The sequence below is a fragment of the Myodes glareolus genome, chromosome 4, assembly GCF_982192425.1.
Source record: "Myodes glareolus chromosome 4, mMyoGla1.1, whole genome shotgun sequence".
Lineage (NCBI taxonomy): Eukaryota > Metazoa > Chordata > Mammalia > Rodentia > Cricetidae > Myodes > Myodes glareolus.
In genome coordinates, this window is record NC_142029.1 from 84,607,465 (window position 1) to 84,626,444 (window position 18,980).

The 18,980-nt window shown below is 38.5% G+C and overlaps 1 protein-coding gene across 4 annotated transcripts in view; it reads right to left on the reverse strand.

Annotated features, from left to right (window-relative positions):
- The window catches only part of Scaper (S-phase cyclin A associated protein in the ER), a 354,060-nt gene that overhangs the window by 223,123 nt on the left and 111,957 nt on the right, over positions 1 to 18,980 (reverse strand). For all 4 annotated transcript variants that reach the window (XM_085688786.2, XM_085688784.2, XM_085688782.2 and 1 more), the window contains 2 exons: positions 16,091 to 16,246; positions 13,906 to 14,048 (listed from right to left, as the gene is read on the reverse strand). In XM_085688786.2, coding sequence (XP_085544912.2) covers positions 13,906 to 14,048; positions 16,091 to 16,246 — 299 coding nt within the window. The remainder of the gene's footprint in view (positions 1 to 13,905; positions 14,049 to 16,090; positions 16,247 to 18,980) is intronic.

The following is an 18,980-nucleotide window of genomic DNA, read 5'->3' on the forward strand; positions in this document are numbered from 1 at the left end:
AAAAATTTAGAAACTCGAACAAGAACCTCACAGGTAAGCCCCTCCAACAGAATTCAAGAGATGGAGAGAAAAATCTCAGGAATTAAAGAGATGTTTAGAAGAAATGGATACCATAACAAAAGAAAATGTTAATTCTAAAATAAATCCTGACACAAAACATCCAGGAAATCTAGGACACTGTGAAAAAACCAAATCTAAAAGTAACAGCAATAGAGGAAAGAGAAGAAATGCAAGTCAAAAACACAGGAAATATTTCCAACAAAATAATAGAAGAAAATTTCCTTGATCTAAAGAAGGAGATGGCTCTCAAGATATAAGAAGTATACAACATACCAAATAGACTAGATAAGAAAACAAAAACCACCAGGCACAAATAATCAAAATATGGAGCATAAAGAATAATAAAAGGTACAAAAGAAAAAAGCCAAGTAACATAAAGGCAGACCTATTTGAATAACAACTGATTTCTCCATGGAGACTTTAAAACCATAGGTGAATGAACAGATGCTCTACAGATGCTTAAGAGATCATACATGCCAGCCCAGACTACTATACCCAGCATAACTTTTAATCACCATGGATGGAAAAACAAAGACATTCCATGATAAAGTCAAATTTAAGCAATATCTATTCTACAAATCCAATACTACAGAATGCACTAGAAAGAAAATTCCAACCTAATGAGGTTAATGACCTCCAAGAAAACACAGAGAATAAATAATCACAGACCAGCAAATAAAAAGGGAAATATATACATACACGCCAACACCCATAAAATAACAGGAATCAACAAACTCTTCGCATTGATATCTCTCAATATCAGTATTCTCAATTCCCAAATTAAAAAAAAAGAGAGAGACTAACAGAATGGATGCAGAAACAGAAGGATTCAGCCTTCTGCTTAATCCAAGACAAGCATCTTAACATCAAGGACAGACATCACCTCAGGCTAAAGAAATAGAAAAAAATATTGTAAGAAAATGGGGAAAAAAAGCTGGTATAGCCATTTAATATCTAACAAAATAGACTTCAAACCAAAATGAATCAAAAGAAATGGAGAAGAATACTACATACTCAAGGGAAAAATCCACACATATTGACCCTCACACATGGATGAGACTTTTATTCCCCTATATCATACTATTATTAATTGAGAATTTCATACAATGCACTCTAATCACACTTGCTTCCCACCCTTGCACACTCCCCCCCCCAAAAAAATACCACACCAAGTCCAATTTGTGTTGCCCACATACTCGCTGGAGCACAAACTCCTAGTGATAAGCTCCTTCCCCAATCCCTCACCAAAAGCCATCAACTGTGACTTCAGCATCTTCATCACAGTTTTTTTTTTTTGTTTGTTTGTTTATTTGCATGGGAGGGGTTCAAAACAGGGTTTCTCGGTGTAGCCTTGACTGTCCTGAAACTTGCTCTGTAGACCAGGCTGACCTCAAATTCACAAAGATCTGCCTGTCTCTGCTTCCCTAGTGCTGGGATTAAAGGTATGCTCCAACCACTGTGAAGGCCCAAAAATGTGAGCCTATTTCCACCTTGATCAAAGGTCAGAGAGTTGGAACTTACCTGTATTCCTTCAAGGTTATTTTCTGTTTTTGCCTCAAACAAAGGTCCTATCTATATTTAGATCAGTTCTGAGAGTTCTGCTCTCTCAAGGTTACTGTCAACAAGCATTGATAATAATATCCAGACCATTTCAGGAATAGAGAAGTAGATATGTTTCAACTCCAAACAAAAGTCTAAGTATCCAACTAAGTTCCTACTCCTTTAAGGAGATAACAATGGATTCCAACCAGGAGTGATCTGCCTACAGAATGTTTTGGTCTAGGGTGTGAGTGTGACTTGCTTTGTTCTAGCAACAGAAAGTTTAACTATGAATGCAGCCTGCAACCTTCAGCTGGTCTATTCATTTCCTTGTATCATGTTAATGCAGTTTTTTTTAATCTTATTCCTACCTTTTGAAGTCAGGGATATTTTCAGCAATTGGAAATTAAACACAGGCAATTTCAGTATTTACTGGAACTCCCTCCTGGTACTCTTATGTTTTCTGTTTTATTTTTTTACTCATGTCTTCATACTCTTTACTAATTTTTCTGAGTCTCACACCCCTACCCTGGTAAATGGTATTTTTGTCAAGGCTGGTGCCCGCCCAACAAACTGTCCGACCCATTATAACAGCTTTTAAGGACTCTCTTTAATAGCTTCTTGTCTGGACTGTTTCTTTGGGGGGACAGGTTGTCATGGAAACTGTTAATGTCTCTCATCCACAGTTACGAGTGCAATCATTAATACCAACACAAAAGAAGGGTCCTTGCCAATAACAGCCAGCAGCAGCATGGATCATGGACTTCCACATTATTTCTGGCAGCAGCTCAGGTCACAGACATCAATATGGTCGTAGGCAGAAGAATGGGTCAGGGTTATCAACATATCATCCAGCCATGTCAGAAGAGCAGCAGGTAGCAATTGAAGTTCAAGGTGTCGCCCACCAGGAGGCAAATCCCTGAGGGGTGAATCTCAGATAGACAAGGCCCTAAGACCACAGACCCCAAAATGTCTTTTGCTTCTGCTGTGCCTTTACACATTTGCTGTTGCTATCTATCTCTTGTATCAGGCATGGAGTAAATGGGTGAAGAGATCCCCACTGACTCTAATGTAATGTGTTTATCTCGTGAAAACTTCCCGTTCTACTAAGCATTTTTACCTGTGGATTACGATGAAGATAATTCCTTCTTAAACTGTAATGCCTAATTGGTAATAATAATGTTAGTTTATTCAGAGTTTTGATGACTAAAAATAAAACAAGGAAGTATCACACAGCTAGAATACATGAGATTCCATTAAGGAGCCATATAGACTATGACTCAGGTTAATAATTAAGAAAAACAATTGAGTTCTAGTTAGTCCAGTTACCTTAAATTCTTTTAACCTTAATGTTGGCAGATGAGTTCACAGGTTTCAGAGTGCACTGTAGCTGAAACAAAGCCTTTTAATAATGTAAGGTTAGACTAAGATGTATTTGTCAAATAGTTTTGAGGTGAAAAACCCACAAAGGCAACCTAAAGTTTTAGAAAGGCACATAGCTGAATGAGGAACTTGTGGTCAGGGAACAAGAACAAAGCAGTCCAATTACCATTAGTTGACTTGTCTTGCTTGCTAGGACTGGTTGATGACCAAAGGTGATGATTAATTCCTTATACCCATTTCTGCCCTCAATCTCCTGATAGAAGAAACTATTGACGAGTGGATATGTACAGTAAAAATTTAAAGTAGAGTTGATTGATTCTTTCTCATATATAAAAGTTTAGATTTGTGATTCCTTTAAGAGTCCTTAAAAGATTATCTTTCAAGATAAGCAATAAAGTGATTGGTGTTTTCTTTGTAACTGCATAACACAGCCTGCCAGTAAAAGACATGACAAAGAAGAATATTGTCCCTACATGGTTAATTTATTTTTGAATATGTATGTACACTGATTCTTGGGATAATTTGTTTTTCACCTGTAATACATGAAATGTGTAGTCATGCTGTTTTTTTACTATTTGTTTTGTATCCATTGCCATCATTCACTTGAAAAACAGAGTGTAACCACATTGTAATTTTTATATTGCCTGAAAGATTTTGCTGGGATATATAAGCTGCAAGAAAAAGAATAAAGATAGAGTTAAAATGTGTTAGAAGGAAAATATCAAGAATGTGAGAATTTATTCTTTATCAAGAATAAAGATACACTTAGAAGGAAAACATCAATATTGAGAGAATTAGAAGGAAAACATCAAGAGAGTTAGAAGTGACATTTCTGGATAGAGATAAGAAAAGAGAATATTGAATACAGAATCAGAAATTTTTATTTATTTATTTATTTATTATGTATACAATAATCTGTCTGCATGTCTGCCTGCAGGCCAGAAGAGGGCACCAGATCTCATTACAGATGGTTGTGAGCCACCATGCTGGGAATTGAACTCAGGACCTTTGGAAGAGCAGGTAGTGCTCTTAACCACTGAGCCATCTTTCCAGCCCCAGAATTATTTTTTTTTAAAAAAAAAAGGAGAATAAAGAAAAGTATCTAAAGGAAACCATCAAAAGAATGTGTGAGTGTCTTTTTCTTTAACTCCCTCAGATTAAAAAGTCTAGTATGTGTCTACTCTATGGTTTCCTTTTGAGTCCTGCAGCAGCTGGGGGCTGGCTCCCCAGGCAATGGTATCCAGAGGCAGCACACACCATAGAAGGTTATCAAGGAGACTTAATCCAGAAAAATGAAGCATTCTTAATCTCAGGTATCTTGTTGCCCTGGCCCTCTTGCCAGCTACATGCTTCTTTGTCCACCACACTGGGAAGATATAATATTCCACTCTCACCAAGAGACAAGCCATCCAAACAAAAACTAAACAGGGAGAGGTTGGAACCAATGGACATTATAAGCCAAACGGACCTAACATATTTACGTGTTTCACCTAGACATCCTATCTGACCATCAGATTAAAGCTGCATATCAGCAACAGAAAGCTTAAAAACGTGTGGAAACTGAACAACTCACTACTGAATGAAAAATGGGTCAAGATAAAAATTTAAAAAAGCAATTAAAGACTTTCTAGAATTAAATGAAAATGAATAAACAACAACCCAAACTTATGGAATACAGTGAAGGTGGTTCTAAGAGGCAAGTTCATAAGACTAGGTGATTACATTTTTTAAAAAAATGGAGAGCCCATAGACGCCCAGGTCGCCCTGCAGTGCTGGCTACCCCCTACTGCCTGCCATCCCAGCTCCCATCCAGGGGCCCTGACTTCTAGCAGAGGGCCATCAGAGGGGTGAGTCTCCTTCGGACCGGGGCAGGGTCCCGGTGAGGAGGAGCTTGGGCGTTCCCCGACCCCATAGACGCCCAGGTCGCCCTGCAGTGCTGGCTACCCCCTCCCGCCTGCCATCCCAGCTCCCATCCAGGTACGAATTCCTATATTTCTCCCTTCCCCCTGGGGACATAAAATTTCCCCAGCTCAACTGCCTTGTGCACTGGGCCTGCATTGTAAGCACATCCCAGAAAGAGGGAGTGCCTGTGCTTCAATAGCCTGCCTGAGGAAAGGTGGGCATTCTGTCAGTGAAGTCCCTGCCCAAGAAGAGAACCTGACCCGATAACAGAAGTTCCAATAGAGAACATTTGAAGTAAGAGATGGGCAGACGCCAAGGCAGGACCTCATCCAACAATCTGAAAAACAACATGAAAACACCAGATCCCAAGGACCCTACAATAGAAGGACTTGAACACCTTAACCCAGAAGAAGTGGAAAAAAGTGCCATTATGAAAGCAATAGAGTCCCTTAAACAGGATATGAATAACTCCCTTAAAGAACTGGATGAGAAATATAACAAAAAGTTTGAAGAAATGAGTATAGAATTAGATGAGAAATATAAGAAAAAGTTTGAAGAAATAAGTAAATCCATGAATGAGACCCTGAGAAACCAAGAAAAAAACAATCAAACAAGTAAAGGAAACAGTCCAAGAATTGAAAACTGAAATGGAGGCAATGAAGAAAACACAAACTGAGAACCGGCTGGATATGGAAAACCTAGGTAAACGAACGGAGACTACAGAATCAAGCATAACCAATAGAATACAAGAGATAGAAGAACGAATCTCAGATTCTGAAGATACCATAGAGAAAATAAATGCTCTGGTCAAAGAAAACGGCAAATCCAACAAATTCTCTTCACAAAACATTCAGGAAATCTGGGACACAATAAAAAAACCAAATCTAAGAATAATAGGGATTGAAGAAGGAGAAGAACTGCAGATCAAAGGCCCAGAAAATATATTCAACAAAATTATAGAAGAAAACTTTCCCAACCTAAAGAACGATATTCGTATTGGAACGGGATTCGTATTGGAAAGGATGAAGTTAAATTTTCGTTATTTGCTGACGATATGATAGTATACATAAGTGACCCCAAAAACTCTACCAAAGAACTCCTACAGTTGATAAACACCTTTAGTAACGTGGCAGGATACAAGATCAACTCCAAAAAACAGTGGCCCTCCTATACACAAAGGATAAAGAAACAGAGAGGGAAATCAGAGAAACATCACCTTTCATGATAGCCACAAATAGCATAAAATATCTTGGGGTTACTCTAACCAAGGAAGTGAAAGACCTATTTGACAAGAACTTTAAGTCTTTGAAGAAAGAAATTGAGGAGGATACTAGAAAATGGAAAGACCTCCCCTGCTCTTGGATTGGGAGAATCAACATAGTAAAAATGGCAATTCTACCAAAAGCAATCTATAGATTCAAAGCAATCCCCATCAAAATCCCATCAAACTTCTTCACAGACCTTGAGAGAACAATAATCAAGTTTATATGGAAAAACAAAAAACCCAGGATAGCCAAAACAATCTTATACAATAAAAGAACTTCTGGAGGCATTACCATCCCTGACTTCAAACTCTATTACAGAGCTACAGTATTGAAAACAGCTTGGTATTGGCATAAGAACAGAGAAGTCGACCTATGGAATCGAATAGAAGACCCAGATATTAACCCACAAACCTATGAACACCTAATTTTCGACAAGGGAGCTAAAGGTATACAATGGAAGAAGGAAAGCATCTTTAACAAATGCTGGCATAACTGGATCTCAACCTGTAAAAGAATGAAAGTAGATCCGTATCTATCACCATGCACAAAAATCAAGTCCAAATGGATTAAAGACATCAACATTAATCCGTCCACTTTGAACCTGATAGAAGAGAAAGTGGGAAGTAGTCTACAAGATATAGGCACAGGAGGCCTCTTCCTAAGTAGGACCCCAGTAGCACAGACAATAAGAGAAACAATGAATAAATGGGATCTACTGAAACTGAGAAGCTTCTGTAAAGCAAAGGACACTGTCAGTAAGACAAAAAAGCTGCCTTCTGACTGGGAGAAGATCTTCACAAACCCCCCATCAGACAAAGGTCTGATTTCAAAAATATACAAAGAACTCAAGAAACTAGACACTAAAACTCTAATTAACCCAATTAAAAAATGGGGGTACTGAACTGAACAGAGAATTCACAACAGATGAACTTTGAATGGCTAGAAGACACTTAAGGTCATGCTCAACCTCCTTAGCAATCAGGGAAATGCAAATCAAAACCACTTTGAGATACCATCTTACACCTGTCAGAATAGCTAAAGTCAAAAACACCAATGATAGCCTATGCTGGAGAGGATGTGAGGTGAGGGGAACACTCATCCATTGTTGGTGGGAATGCAAACTCGTGCAGCCACTGTGGAAATCAGTGTGGTGGTTTCTCAGGAAACTGGGAGTCAACCTCCCTCAGGACCCAGCAATTCCACTCTTGGGAATATACCCTAGAGATATCCTAATATACTACAAAAGCATTTGTTCTACTATGTTCATAGCAGCACTATTTGTAATAGCCAGAACCTGGAAACAGCCTAGGTGCCCCTCAATAGAAGAATGGTTAAAAAAGGTGTGGAACATATACACATTAGAGTTTTACTCAGCGGTAAAAAACAATGACATCTTGAATTTTGCATGCAAATGGATGGAAATAGAAAACGCTTTACTGAGTGAGGTAAGCCAGACCCAAAAAGAGGAACACGGTATGTATTCACTCATAAGTGGATTCTAACCATAATTAAAGGTCTTTGAGCCTATTATTCGTGATCCTAGAGAAGCTAAATAAGAAGATGAACCTGATGAAGATTATTTAGCTATCCGCCAGGAGGTAGGAAATAGACAAGAGTCCCAGGTAACCTCGGGTGCATGGGGGGGGGTGGGAGGGTTGATGGAAGGGGAGAGGGTTAGAGAGAAGGGAGTAGGGGAGGAATGGGGAAAGCTCGGTGGCCTGGGATGGGGCAGGGAGGGAGGAAGGATGAATATGGGATCAGGGAAGAACATATTTCAACTAAGGGAGTCATTTTAGGGTTTACAGGAGACTTGATTATATATGGGATCCCAGGTCCAAGGAGAGATCCCCCAGATTGTTCTCTGGACAGAGGAGAGGGTGCCTGAACCGGCCGTGGCCCATAACCATACTGATGTATATTTTGCTTATCACCATAGATCCTTCATCTGGCGAAGGATGGCGATACAGACGGAGACCCACATTGGAGCACTGGACTGAGCCCCCCAAGGTCCAAATGAGGAGCAGAAGGAGGAAGAACAGGAAAAAGGAAATCAGGACTGCGAGGGATGCTATCACCCACTGATACAAGGGAACAGATCTAATGAGAGTTTACCAAGTCCAGTTGGACTGGGACTGAACGAGGACGTGATCTAACCAGATTCTCGGAATTTGGCCAGACTCTCTGAATGTGGCTGGCCCGAAGTCTTCCTGAAAAGCCATTGACTATGATACTGGGACTTGTTTCCTCTGCAAATACTGGATTTTGGGGATCCAGTCTGTTTGGATACTCACCTTCCTGGACCTGGAGGGAGGGCGGAGGAACTTGAACTTCCCACAGGGCAGGAAACCCTGACTGCCCTAAGGGACGAAGAGGGAGGAGGAGAGGGAGTGGAGGGAGTGGGAGGGTGTTGGGAAGAGGGGCGGAAATGGAAACTTTTATAATTTAATAAAATTTACTTTCAAAAAAATGGAGATAAATAAAAAAAGAGGAGAAAAAAAATGGAGATCTTATAATAGTAACTTAACAGAACAGCTAAAAGCCCTAGATGAAAAAGAAAAAAAAATGTTATACCCAAAAGAAGTAGATGGAAAAAAAAAGAAGAAAAAGCATAAACCTAGAGAATGGGAAAATATTTTTATCAACTTCATATCTGAAGGAGGGCTAATATCCAAAATATGTAAAGAACTCAAAAAACTAGAAATCAAGAAAACAAATAACCCAATCAAAAAAATGAGGTACAGTTCTAAACAGAAAATTCTCAAAAGAGGAAATTCAATTGGCTGGAAAAACAAATGTTCAACATTCTTAGTCAAAAGGGAAATGAAAACTAGAACTTCTTTGAGATTTCATCTTATACCTGTCAAAATGGCTAAGATCAAAAAAAGAAACAAAAACAAACAAACGAAAAAAAAACAGGTAACATGTAGTTCATCCTTAGGAGGATGTGGAGTAAGGGAACACACATCCGTTGCTAGTGAAGTGAAAACTTGTATAGCATTACACTACGGAAATCAGTGTGGCAGTGCCTCAGGAAGATGGGAATAGATCTACCTCAATATTCAGCTATAACAATCCTGGGCATATACTCAAAAGGACACTTCATCCTACCACAGAGACAATTGCTCATCCATGTTCATTGCTGCTTTATTCATAATAGCTAGAAATCATAAACAACCTGGAAGTCTCTCAATATTTCTTTATGAATAGATAAAGAAAATATGGTACATTTACACAACAGAATATTACTCAGCCACTAAAAAATGAAATTTGCTGGTAAATGGATGGGACTAGAAAAAGAAATCATCCTGAGTGAGGTAACCCTGACCCAAAAAGATGAACATGGTATGTACTCACTTGTAAGTGGATACTAGCCATAAACAAAGGATATTGAGCCTACAGTTCATGATCCTAGAGAAGCTAGGTAACAAAGTGAACCTAGGAAATACATACATAAATCCACCTAGAAAACCAAAATAGACAAGATCACCTGACAAAAAGGAAAGCATGGGGGTGGGGAGAGAAGAGAGGGTGGAAAGGGAACGGGGCGGGGGGGGGGGTGGGAGAAGGGGAGAGAGGAGAACTTGGAAAGGAATGGTCAAGATGGAGGAAGAACAGAGATGAGTGTAAGGAAAGAGATATCTTGATTGAGAGAGTCATTATGGGGCTAGCAAGAAACCTGGCTCTAGAGAAATTTCCAGGAATCCACATGGATGACTCCAACTAAGATTCTAAGCAATAGAGGAGAGGGTACCCAAACTGGTCTTGCCTTGTAGTCAGATTGATGAATATCTAAAATGTCACCACAGAACCTTCATCCAGCAGCTGATGGAAACAGACAGAGACCCACACTGGAGCACTGGACTGAGCTCCCCAAGTCCAGATGAAGAGTGGGAGGAGTGAGAATATGAGCAAAGAGGTCAAGACCAAGATAGGGACACCCACTGAAACAGCTTACCTGAGCTAATCAGAGCTCACCAACCCCAGCAGACAGGAAAGGAACCAGCATAGGACCAAACTAGACCCTCTGAATGTTGGTGATAGTTGTAGGGTTGGGGCAAACAGTGGGACCACTGGCATTGGCACCAGGATTTATCTCTACTGCTTGTACTGGCTTTTTGGGGTTCCATTCTCTTTGGATAGATATCTTGCTCAGCCTAGATATAGTAGGGACCTTCTACTTCTATTTGGACCTTCCCCAAAGCAATGTGCCTTACCTAATCTATGGAGTAGATGGCGAGGTAGGTAAGTGGAGTGAATAGGAGGGTAGGAGGGACTGGGAACTTGGATTGGTATGTATAATAAAAAAAATGATAGTTTGTTTTCTTTTAAAAAAACAAAACCATAACTAAGGCAACTTATAAAAGAAAGCATTTATTTTATGGGCTCACGATTCTAGAGGGTTAGAACCCATGAGCATCATGGCAGAGGAAAACATGGAGACAGGCAGACAGGCATGGCACTAGAGCAGTGGTAGACAGCTTACATATTGAGACAACAAAAGGAGACAGAGAGAGCTAAATGAGAATGGTATAGCCTTTTCCAATCTCAAAGCCCACCCCAGTAATACACCTCTTTCAATGTCACACCTCCTAATCCTTCCCAAATAATTTCACAAACTGTGACCAAGCATTCAAATACATGAGCCTATGGGGCTATTCTCATTCAAACCACCACAAATTGTAGCATTAAACATATAAAATAAATGATGTCATATTGATATTAAAGGAATTTAACAAATACGACGGGGGTGGATTTTTAAATTATAAAGGGAAGAAACACTACCTCAGTTAGGTAATCAAAGGTAACAACATCAGGGCTGGGAGTGATTTGAGAGGATAAGTGCTTCCCATACAGACATCCTCAGCTCAGAATCCCCAGGGCGCACATAAAAAGTTGAGTTTTTAGCATGTGCCTATAAGCCTAGTGCTAAGCAGCTGGAGATCAGAGGATTCCTGGGTATTGTTGGCCAACAAGTTTAGCCAAACTAGTGACTTCCAGGTTTACTGACAGAACTTTTTTGTTGTTATTGTTGTTCAAAAATAATATAAAAATCAATTGAAGAAACTTCTGATGCTGAGCTCTTGCCTCCAAATGCACACATGTACATATGCACTTAAACCCATGTGAAATACAAATAAGGAATAAATCAAGATGATATCATAAGCTTTTGATATGTTAAGAATACTCCACTTGTGTGTTCCTCCTCATAAAACATCATAACCCCAATCTAATCATAAGAAAAATATCAGACATGTCCTAAGAAATATCCTATAAAAATCTCAAACACTGGGATGGAAAGATGGCTAGCAGTTAAGAGCATTGGCTGTTCTTCTAGAGGATCCAGGTGGAATTCCCAGAACCCACATGGCTGCTCACAACCATCTTAAACTCCAATTTCAGGGGATCTGAGGCGATCTCCTTGCCTCTGAGGGCAGTAGGCAGCACAGACACACATGTATGAAAAATATCCATATACATAAGATAATTTAAAATCCTAAATACTAACTCCCTGAAACTGTGGAATCATCAAACCCAAAGAAAGTCTAAGAAACCATCATACCTCAAAGAACTAAAGAAAACTGACAAATATTTGAAGAAATTATGGTAAATAATGGTCAAATGCTTCCAAAATTTAACCTTAAAAACACATTAATTGGCTGGGCGGTGGTGGCACATGCCTTTCATTCCAGCACTTGGAGGCAACAGTAGTGATTTTGAGGCTAGCCTGGTTTACAAAGCAAGCTCCAGGACAGCCAGGACTGTTATAGAGAAACCCTGTCTTGAAAATCCAAAAAAGAAAAGAAAAACAAAGCAAAATAAAAACACATTAATACACAGAACATTAATATAAAGAGAAACAAAGGGATCCCTAAAAAAACATTTTCAAAATGACAAAAGACAAAGAGAATGACTATTTTGTGAGCATGAAGAAACAATTTCCACACTTAGGAAAAATAGCATGATTAAAGGCAGAGGTCTCTTTAGAAACAAAAGAAAAGGACAAATCAAAATTTTGAAAGAAAAACTATTATTCAAATGAAATAAAATTAAAATATTCCCAGATGAATTAATAACCACCAGTTCACTGAACACAAAATCCTTTGCAAAAAATGCTAGTGAGTCTTATCAACTAAGAACAACATCGCACCTGGAAAAAAAGAAATGACATGTATCAGAATGATTAATAGATGCTTAAAGAAACACAAAGGAATGCAAAAATGCTTTTGTGTTTAATTTTGTGGTTTCTTAAAAAATATAGGACAGCATAAGAAATAATTGTAACTCTATATTCTTCTGTTCATAACACATACAGATGCAAGATGTGCAACAATAAGGACATGAGAGGAAAAACAAAGTTGCCACATTTACCATAGCTAATTTTGTCAGAAATTTAAGTATATTGTAATAAGCCAAAAAGACTTCTATACTTCAGCCAGTAAACAGTAAGATAAAAATTAAAATAATGCACCTTTAAGACTCAATAAGGAACTGTGACAGAAGAACGGCATCGATCAGATAGGTCTACAATCAGGTCTGAGGGGCATCTTGAGTATGGAATGAAGAAGGGCCCATATCACCATGGGCAATATCAACCCAGGACTGGATGTAAGACCAGAAGTTAGCCAGTAAGCAGCATTCCCACAGGGCTTCTGCTTCAGTGCTTGTCTTGGTTTCTATTGATGATGGACTATAATCTGCAAGTCAGATAAAGCCTTTCTTTCCTAGGTTGCTTTCTAGTGTTTTATTACCGTATCAGAAAGCAAACTGGAAAAGGAGTTACAAATTATTTACCAGAAAGTTTTAGTTTAACAAAGAACAAAGCAGTAAAACTGAGAAAGACTTGAGACACGGAGATGACAAATCTAAAACTGTGGCAAATAAACCCAATCATTAGGAATAAACATTGGAATCAGAAGGCAGAAATTAATAAGCATATATCAGAAAATTAAAATACATGTTCAAGGAATGAAACCACAATAGGTGAAAGGAAGAGGACAGAAGACAAACTATGGTCATATTTATAACAAAAAAAAAAAACCCTGGCTTTTGTGTCTCAGTAAGGTAGAGTGAGAAAAGAATGTATACACTTGAGAATCAAAACACATGAAGATACCATTTTGCTACTCCACTTGAGACTGGGCAGACTGAACAGAAACCCGGTAAATACATGGAAGACTAGAGGGCTCTATCCCCTACTCAGTCGATAAATCGTGAACACTACCCAATAGCATCCCCATTCTGCTGGATAAATAGTCCATATCTAAGGCTATAAACATGGTCTCAACAAATACAGAAGCACTGAAAATAGACAAAGTATATTCCTCAAATGACCAAAAAACTTCATTAGAAACCAGTAACAGAAAGCAATGTGGCAAACAAAGCTAAATATACTCATTTAAAGAATGTCAAAGGGATCTAAATAACTTAGGAATAAAAAAAAAATCTTCAACAGACTCACCCTTTATGATGCAAATACCCTGAAAGACAATTCCTTTTCATCGAAGTTAAACAGAGTCAAATTACCTTTTCTTGGGCAATTAAAAAAAAAAAAGGACTTCAAATAACTTTCTCAGGCAATACAAAGTTTTAAAAGTTCTTCATTTTGAATGTAATAACAAGTATCATGAAAATTCAACACATTTTTAAACTTCTGGTATTTCTAGAACATATGTAAGAAATTGCTGATGTTAAGATCTAATTTTTCTCAGTGGCAAACTGTTTATCAAGACAAAAACAAAGACAGCAAATTAGGTACCTAGCTCTTTCTCGGGCTGCATCTTCACGGGCTTTTTCCTTCTCTTGCCTCTGTTGTTCAATTCGGGCTTCTTGCTCTTTTCTCTTCATCAACAATTCTTCTACACGGGCCTGCCGTTCTGCCTCTAGGGCTCTCTTGCGTTCCTGATGTTAAAAACTAAAGTTACTAGAATTATGTGAAATTAAAATAATCAAAGGTGATGTAACTTTGACACAAACATATTTTCTAGATTACTCCTGGATTGTCACTAGGTACATGGTTTCTAAGAATTTATGGAAAAATTAAATAGCAATGATGTGGTTTTCAGATGTTACTTATCAGTGTTACACATAATGATAACATGATCTGGTATAAATTAAATTCTAAGAACTACATAGAAATATATATTCAAACTTATATGCACATATTGTGGCACAGTTAAAAAACAGATTTAATCAAGTTTGAATATTCACGATCCATAAAAATATGTCAACTGTATTCCTACAAACTAACAAGTAATACTTTGAAAATACAATTAGGTGAAAATTTTTTGCATTAGTGTGATAGCTAATCTTGGTAGTCAATTTGACTAAATCTGGATTAACTAAAACCCAACAAAGCAGCTGGCAAAACAGTAAAGGATTTTTCTTGATTGAATTATTTGAAGTGGAAAACCTACCCCAAGCCCAGACCATCCTACATCTGGGACATATCTCTTGGAAGCAGCCCACATAAACAGACATGAAAGAAGAAAGATTCACTTTTTGCCTGCTTGTTCTCACTCTCACTGGCAAGTTCATCTATTCTGTCCCTGAGCCATTCTTCGCTGGTGCTGGAACCTATTTCCTCGGGATTCCAATATAGACTGAAAATAGACAGCTGTTTAGGACGTCCCTGAGACTCTTGCGCCTATAGGGACTGAACAACTACTGGATCCTTGGCTTTTCTGTCAGGAGACAGCTACTGTTGCACTATCCAGACTGCAGCCTGTAAGCCACTCTAATACACATAGACACACACACACATACACATGCATATATACACACACATATAAGCGCACACTTGCATACACATGCATGCACACATAAAAATTTCATTCTGTTAGTTCTTTCCTTTGTGAAACCTAATATAAATAACATCAAGAAAATCTTTCTTAAAAATAAGTAATAAATGTAAGAAAAATCCATGATATACATCAAAAACTATAAAATATTTCTAAAGTAAACTACATAAGGCCCAGATGAATGAAAAGACATTTTCTATCTATAGCTTATGATATGGTTATCAATTACAAAGATATAGCTCAGGCAAAAGAACTTGTCTAGCACATGTGAGGGAGGTCCTGGGCTCAACTACCAGTACTCAAGGTAAAAAAATGAAGTTTCTTTTTTGTGAAAACCCAATAAAGAAATCATCTAAACAAAGAACCTTCCCTGACACTGTCATCCCACTAGCAAAGCAATTATTCCCTCTCTTATGGTACTTTTATACCTGGTACACTTTTACACATTAAACTGGGATTTTATGATTTGCCACAAGGTAAATAATAATTAATTATTAATTGTTAATAATATCAATAGTTGTCCTTGTCCTGATGAGTTGAATTTGTTATACTCATCTGCTCCTTATTAGAAAAGAATATGTATTTTCATGACTTCAAACCAGCCCAAAAGCCTTATTTGTAGTACTCAAAGTGATCACAGCTGAAGGTATTTAGAATATATAGCCTCCATTTATGTAAATACTGCAATTTTTTTTCCTGTAGCAAAATTCTCCACAGACAAGGTATTTTACCATGAAGGAATTAAGATAGATTCTTCACAACAAGACAACTCATTCCCTATGGTTCTTCCTCCATCATGAATATGGCAGCTGCAGAAATTCAACGCTAATCAAGATTATCTGATGATACTGGTTAATAAATGATATGTTCCTCTGGTCCTAAGGACAAATCTTTATTAACTATTTCAATAACATTCTTTTTGGATCAAAAGAAGGAAATAATTATGACATAACAGATGAGAGTGTCCCAGAGTAGCTCAGTGTACATCCGGCTGACTTTCGAGGACACTGATGGTCCTCTCCAGTCACTGCAGTGCTGTGTATGTCATGCACCCCTGGGAACGGAGACTAGGTTTTATCTCCAGCCCCTGACTCAGAGCCTGAGATGTGAAAAGTGTTTAGTAAAGGTTGAGCAGAATCCCACCTGCACCGCCTCATCACGAGCTTGCTTTTCTTCTTGTCTTCTCTGACGTTCTTCCTGTAATTCATTAAGCCTCTGCTCATATTCCTTCAATTTTGATAGAACATCATGGCGTTTATTCTGAGCTTCAAGGGTGTTTATGAAGGCAATCTCATTTACCTTCAATGAGAATGAAGAAAAGAGTTAGAATCAAATTAATTCTTAAAAGAGAAAGAAAAGTATGTGTATGCTACAGCTGCCCACGAACCATTTGGGGCTGGAGTCACAGACACCTCAGTCACAGGATGGGGTGCTGTGGACCAAATCCAGGTCCTCTGGAAGAGCAGTATACACTCTTAACTACTGATCCACCTCTCCAGCACCTCTATTTAATTCTTATAAAAATAAGAAATTTAGCAATGATTTTACATAATATTATTTAAATCAGCAGTAAGGCATGGGAAAAGGAACTGATAAGCTTTTCCTGCCAGTATTTACCTCAAAGTAAACCAATGTATCAAGACTGAGACACAACACATGGGAAAGGCATGCAAGGATTTTAACATTGTAATAAAGAATCAGAACCTCAGGCAAAAAGACAACTCTGTATATCTGGGAGGAAACCTTAGTTCAAAGAAAGGAACTATTTCAGACTTCAAGAGACATATAGGGATAGTGCGGGCTGCACTCTAGGTACTAGGAAAGGTTTGGTCAGCAAGAGATATAACAACACAAAATTACAGGTATATGAGACACTTGTCTGGAACTGCTTTCTTTACAACTCTGGAACCTGGACATTGAAATGCTCCTCAGAACAGTGGCTGAATGTGTTTGAGATGGTATGTCTCAGGAGGATTCTAGGCATTATGCAAAGAGATAGACTGCGCGGCTATGACATTAAGAAACATTTCCATAGACAGAAAGAAGTAAACTACAGGATATGGCAAATCGAAGACCTGGGTATCAATCCACACACCTATGAACACCTGATTTTTGACAAAGAAGATAAAAATATACAATGAAAAAGAAAACAACTTCAACAAATGGTGCGGACATAACTGAATGTCAGCATGTAGAAGAATGCAAATAGAACCATATCTATCTACATACACAAAACTCAAATCCAAATGGATTAAAGACCTCAATATAAATCCAACCACTCTGAACCTGACAGAAGAGAAAGTGGGAAGCAGTCTTCAATACATAGGCACTGAGGGGGCTGGAGAGATGGCTCAGTGGTTAAGAGCATTGCCTGCTCTTCCAAAGGTCTTGAGTTCAACTCCTAGCAACCATATGGTGGCTCACAACCATCTGTTATGAGATCTGGTGCCCTCGCTGGCCTACAGGCACACATGCAGGCAGATATTGTATGCATAATAAATGAATAAATTTAAAAAAAATACATAGGCACTGAGAGCAACAATGAATAAATGGGACCTCCTGAAAATGAGAAGCTTTTGTAAAGCAAAGGACACAGTCAATAAGACAAAAAGGCAGTCTACTGAATGGGAAAAGATCTTCACCAATCCCACAAGAGACAGAGGACTGATCTCCAAAATATATAAAGAACTAAAGAAACTAGACATCAAAATTCCAAATAACCCAATTTAAAAATGGGGTACAGAACTAAACAGAGAATTCTCAGCAGAAGAATCTCAAATGGCCAAAAGACACTTAAGGAAATGCTCAACATCCTTAGCCATCAGAGAAATGCAAATCAAAACAGCTCTGTGATACCATCTTATACCAGTTAGAATGGCTAAGATCAAAAACACCAATGATAGCTTATGCTGGAGAGGTGGTGGAGTAAGGAGAACACTCATCCATTACTGTGGGAATAATTTCTGTGGGAATACAAACTTGTACAACTACTCTGGAAATCAGTAAGGCAGTTTCTCAGAAAATTGGGAAATCAACCTATCTCAGGACCCAGCAATACCACTCTTGGGCATATACCCAAAGGATACTCAGTCATACTACAAGGACATTTGTTCAACTATGTTCATAGTAGCATTATTTATAATAGCAAGAACCTGGAAATAACCTAGATGCCCCTGAACCGAAGAATGAATAAAGGAAATGTGGTACATTTATACAATGGAGTACTACTCAGTGGTTTAAAAAAAATGACATCTTGAAATTTGCATGCAAATGGATGAAACTAGAAAACACAAACCTGAGTGATGCAACCCAGACCCAAAAAGACGAACATGGTATGTATAAGTGAATAGTAGGTGTAAAGCAAAGAGTAACGAGCCTATAGTCCATGATCCTAGAGAAGCAGAGTAACAAGGTGAACCATAAGAAAAACATACATAGATCCACCTAGAAAGTCGAATAGAGAAGATCTCCTGACAAACCAGGAATATAGGAGTAGAGAAAAGGGGATAATGGAAGAGGAAGAGGGGAGCGTAGGGGAGGAGGGAGGATAACTTGGAACAGGGTAGCAGAGATGGAGGGACAGAGATGAGGGCAAGAAAAGAGATATTTTGATTGAGGGAACCATTATGGGGCTAGCAAGAAACCTGGTTCTAGAGAAATTCCCAGGAATCTACATGGATGACCCCAACTAAGACCCTAAACAATAGTGAAGAGGGTACCTGAACTGGCCTTGCCTTGTAGTCAGATTGATGAATATCTTAAATGTCACTATAGAACCTTCATCCAGCAACTGATGGAAACAGAGACAGAGACCCACACTGGAGCACTGGACTGAGCTCCCCAAGTCCAGATGAAGAGTGGGAGGAGTGAGAATATGAGCAAAGGGGTCAAGACCAAGATGGGGACACCCACTGAAACAGTTTACCTGAGCTTATTGGAGTTCACCAACTTCAGCAGACAGGGAAAGAACCAGCACAGGACCAAACTAGTCTCTTTGAATGTGGGTAGCAGTTATAGGGCTGGGGCAGACTGA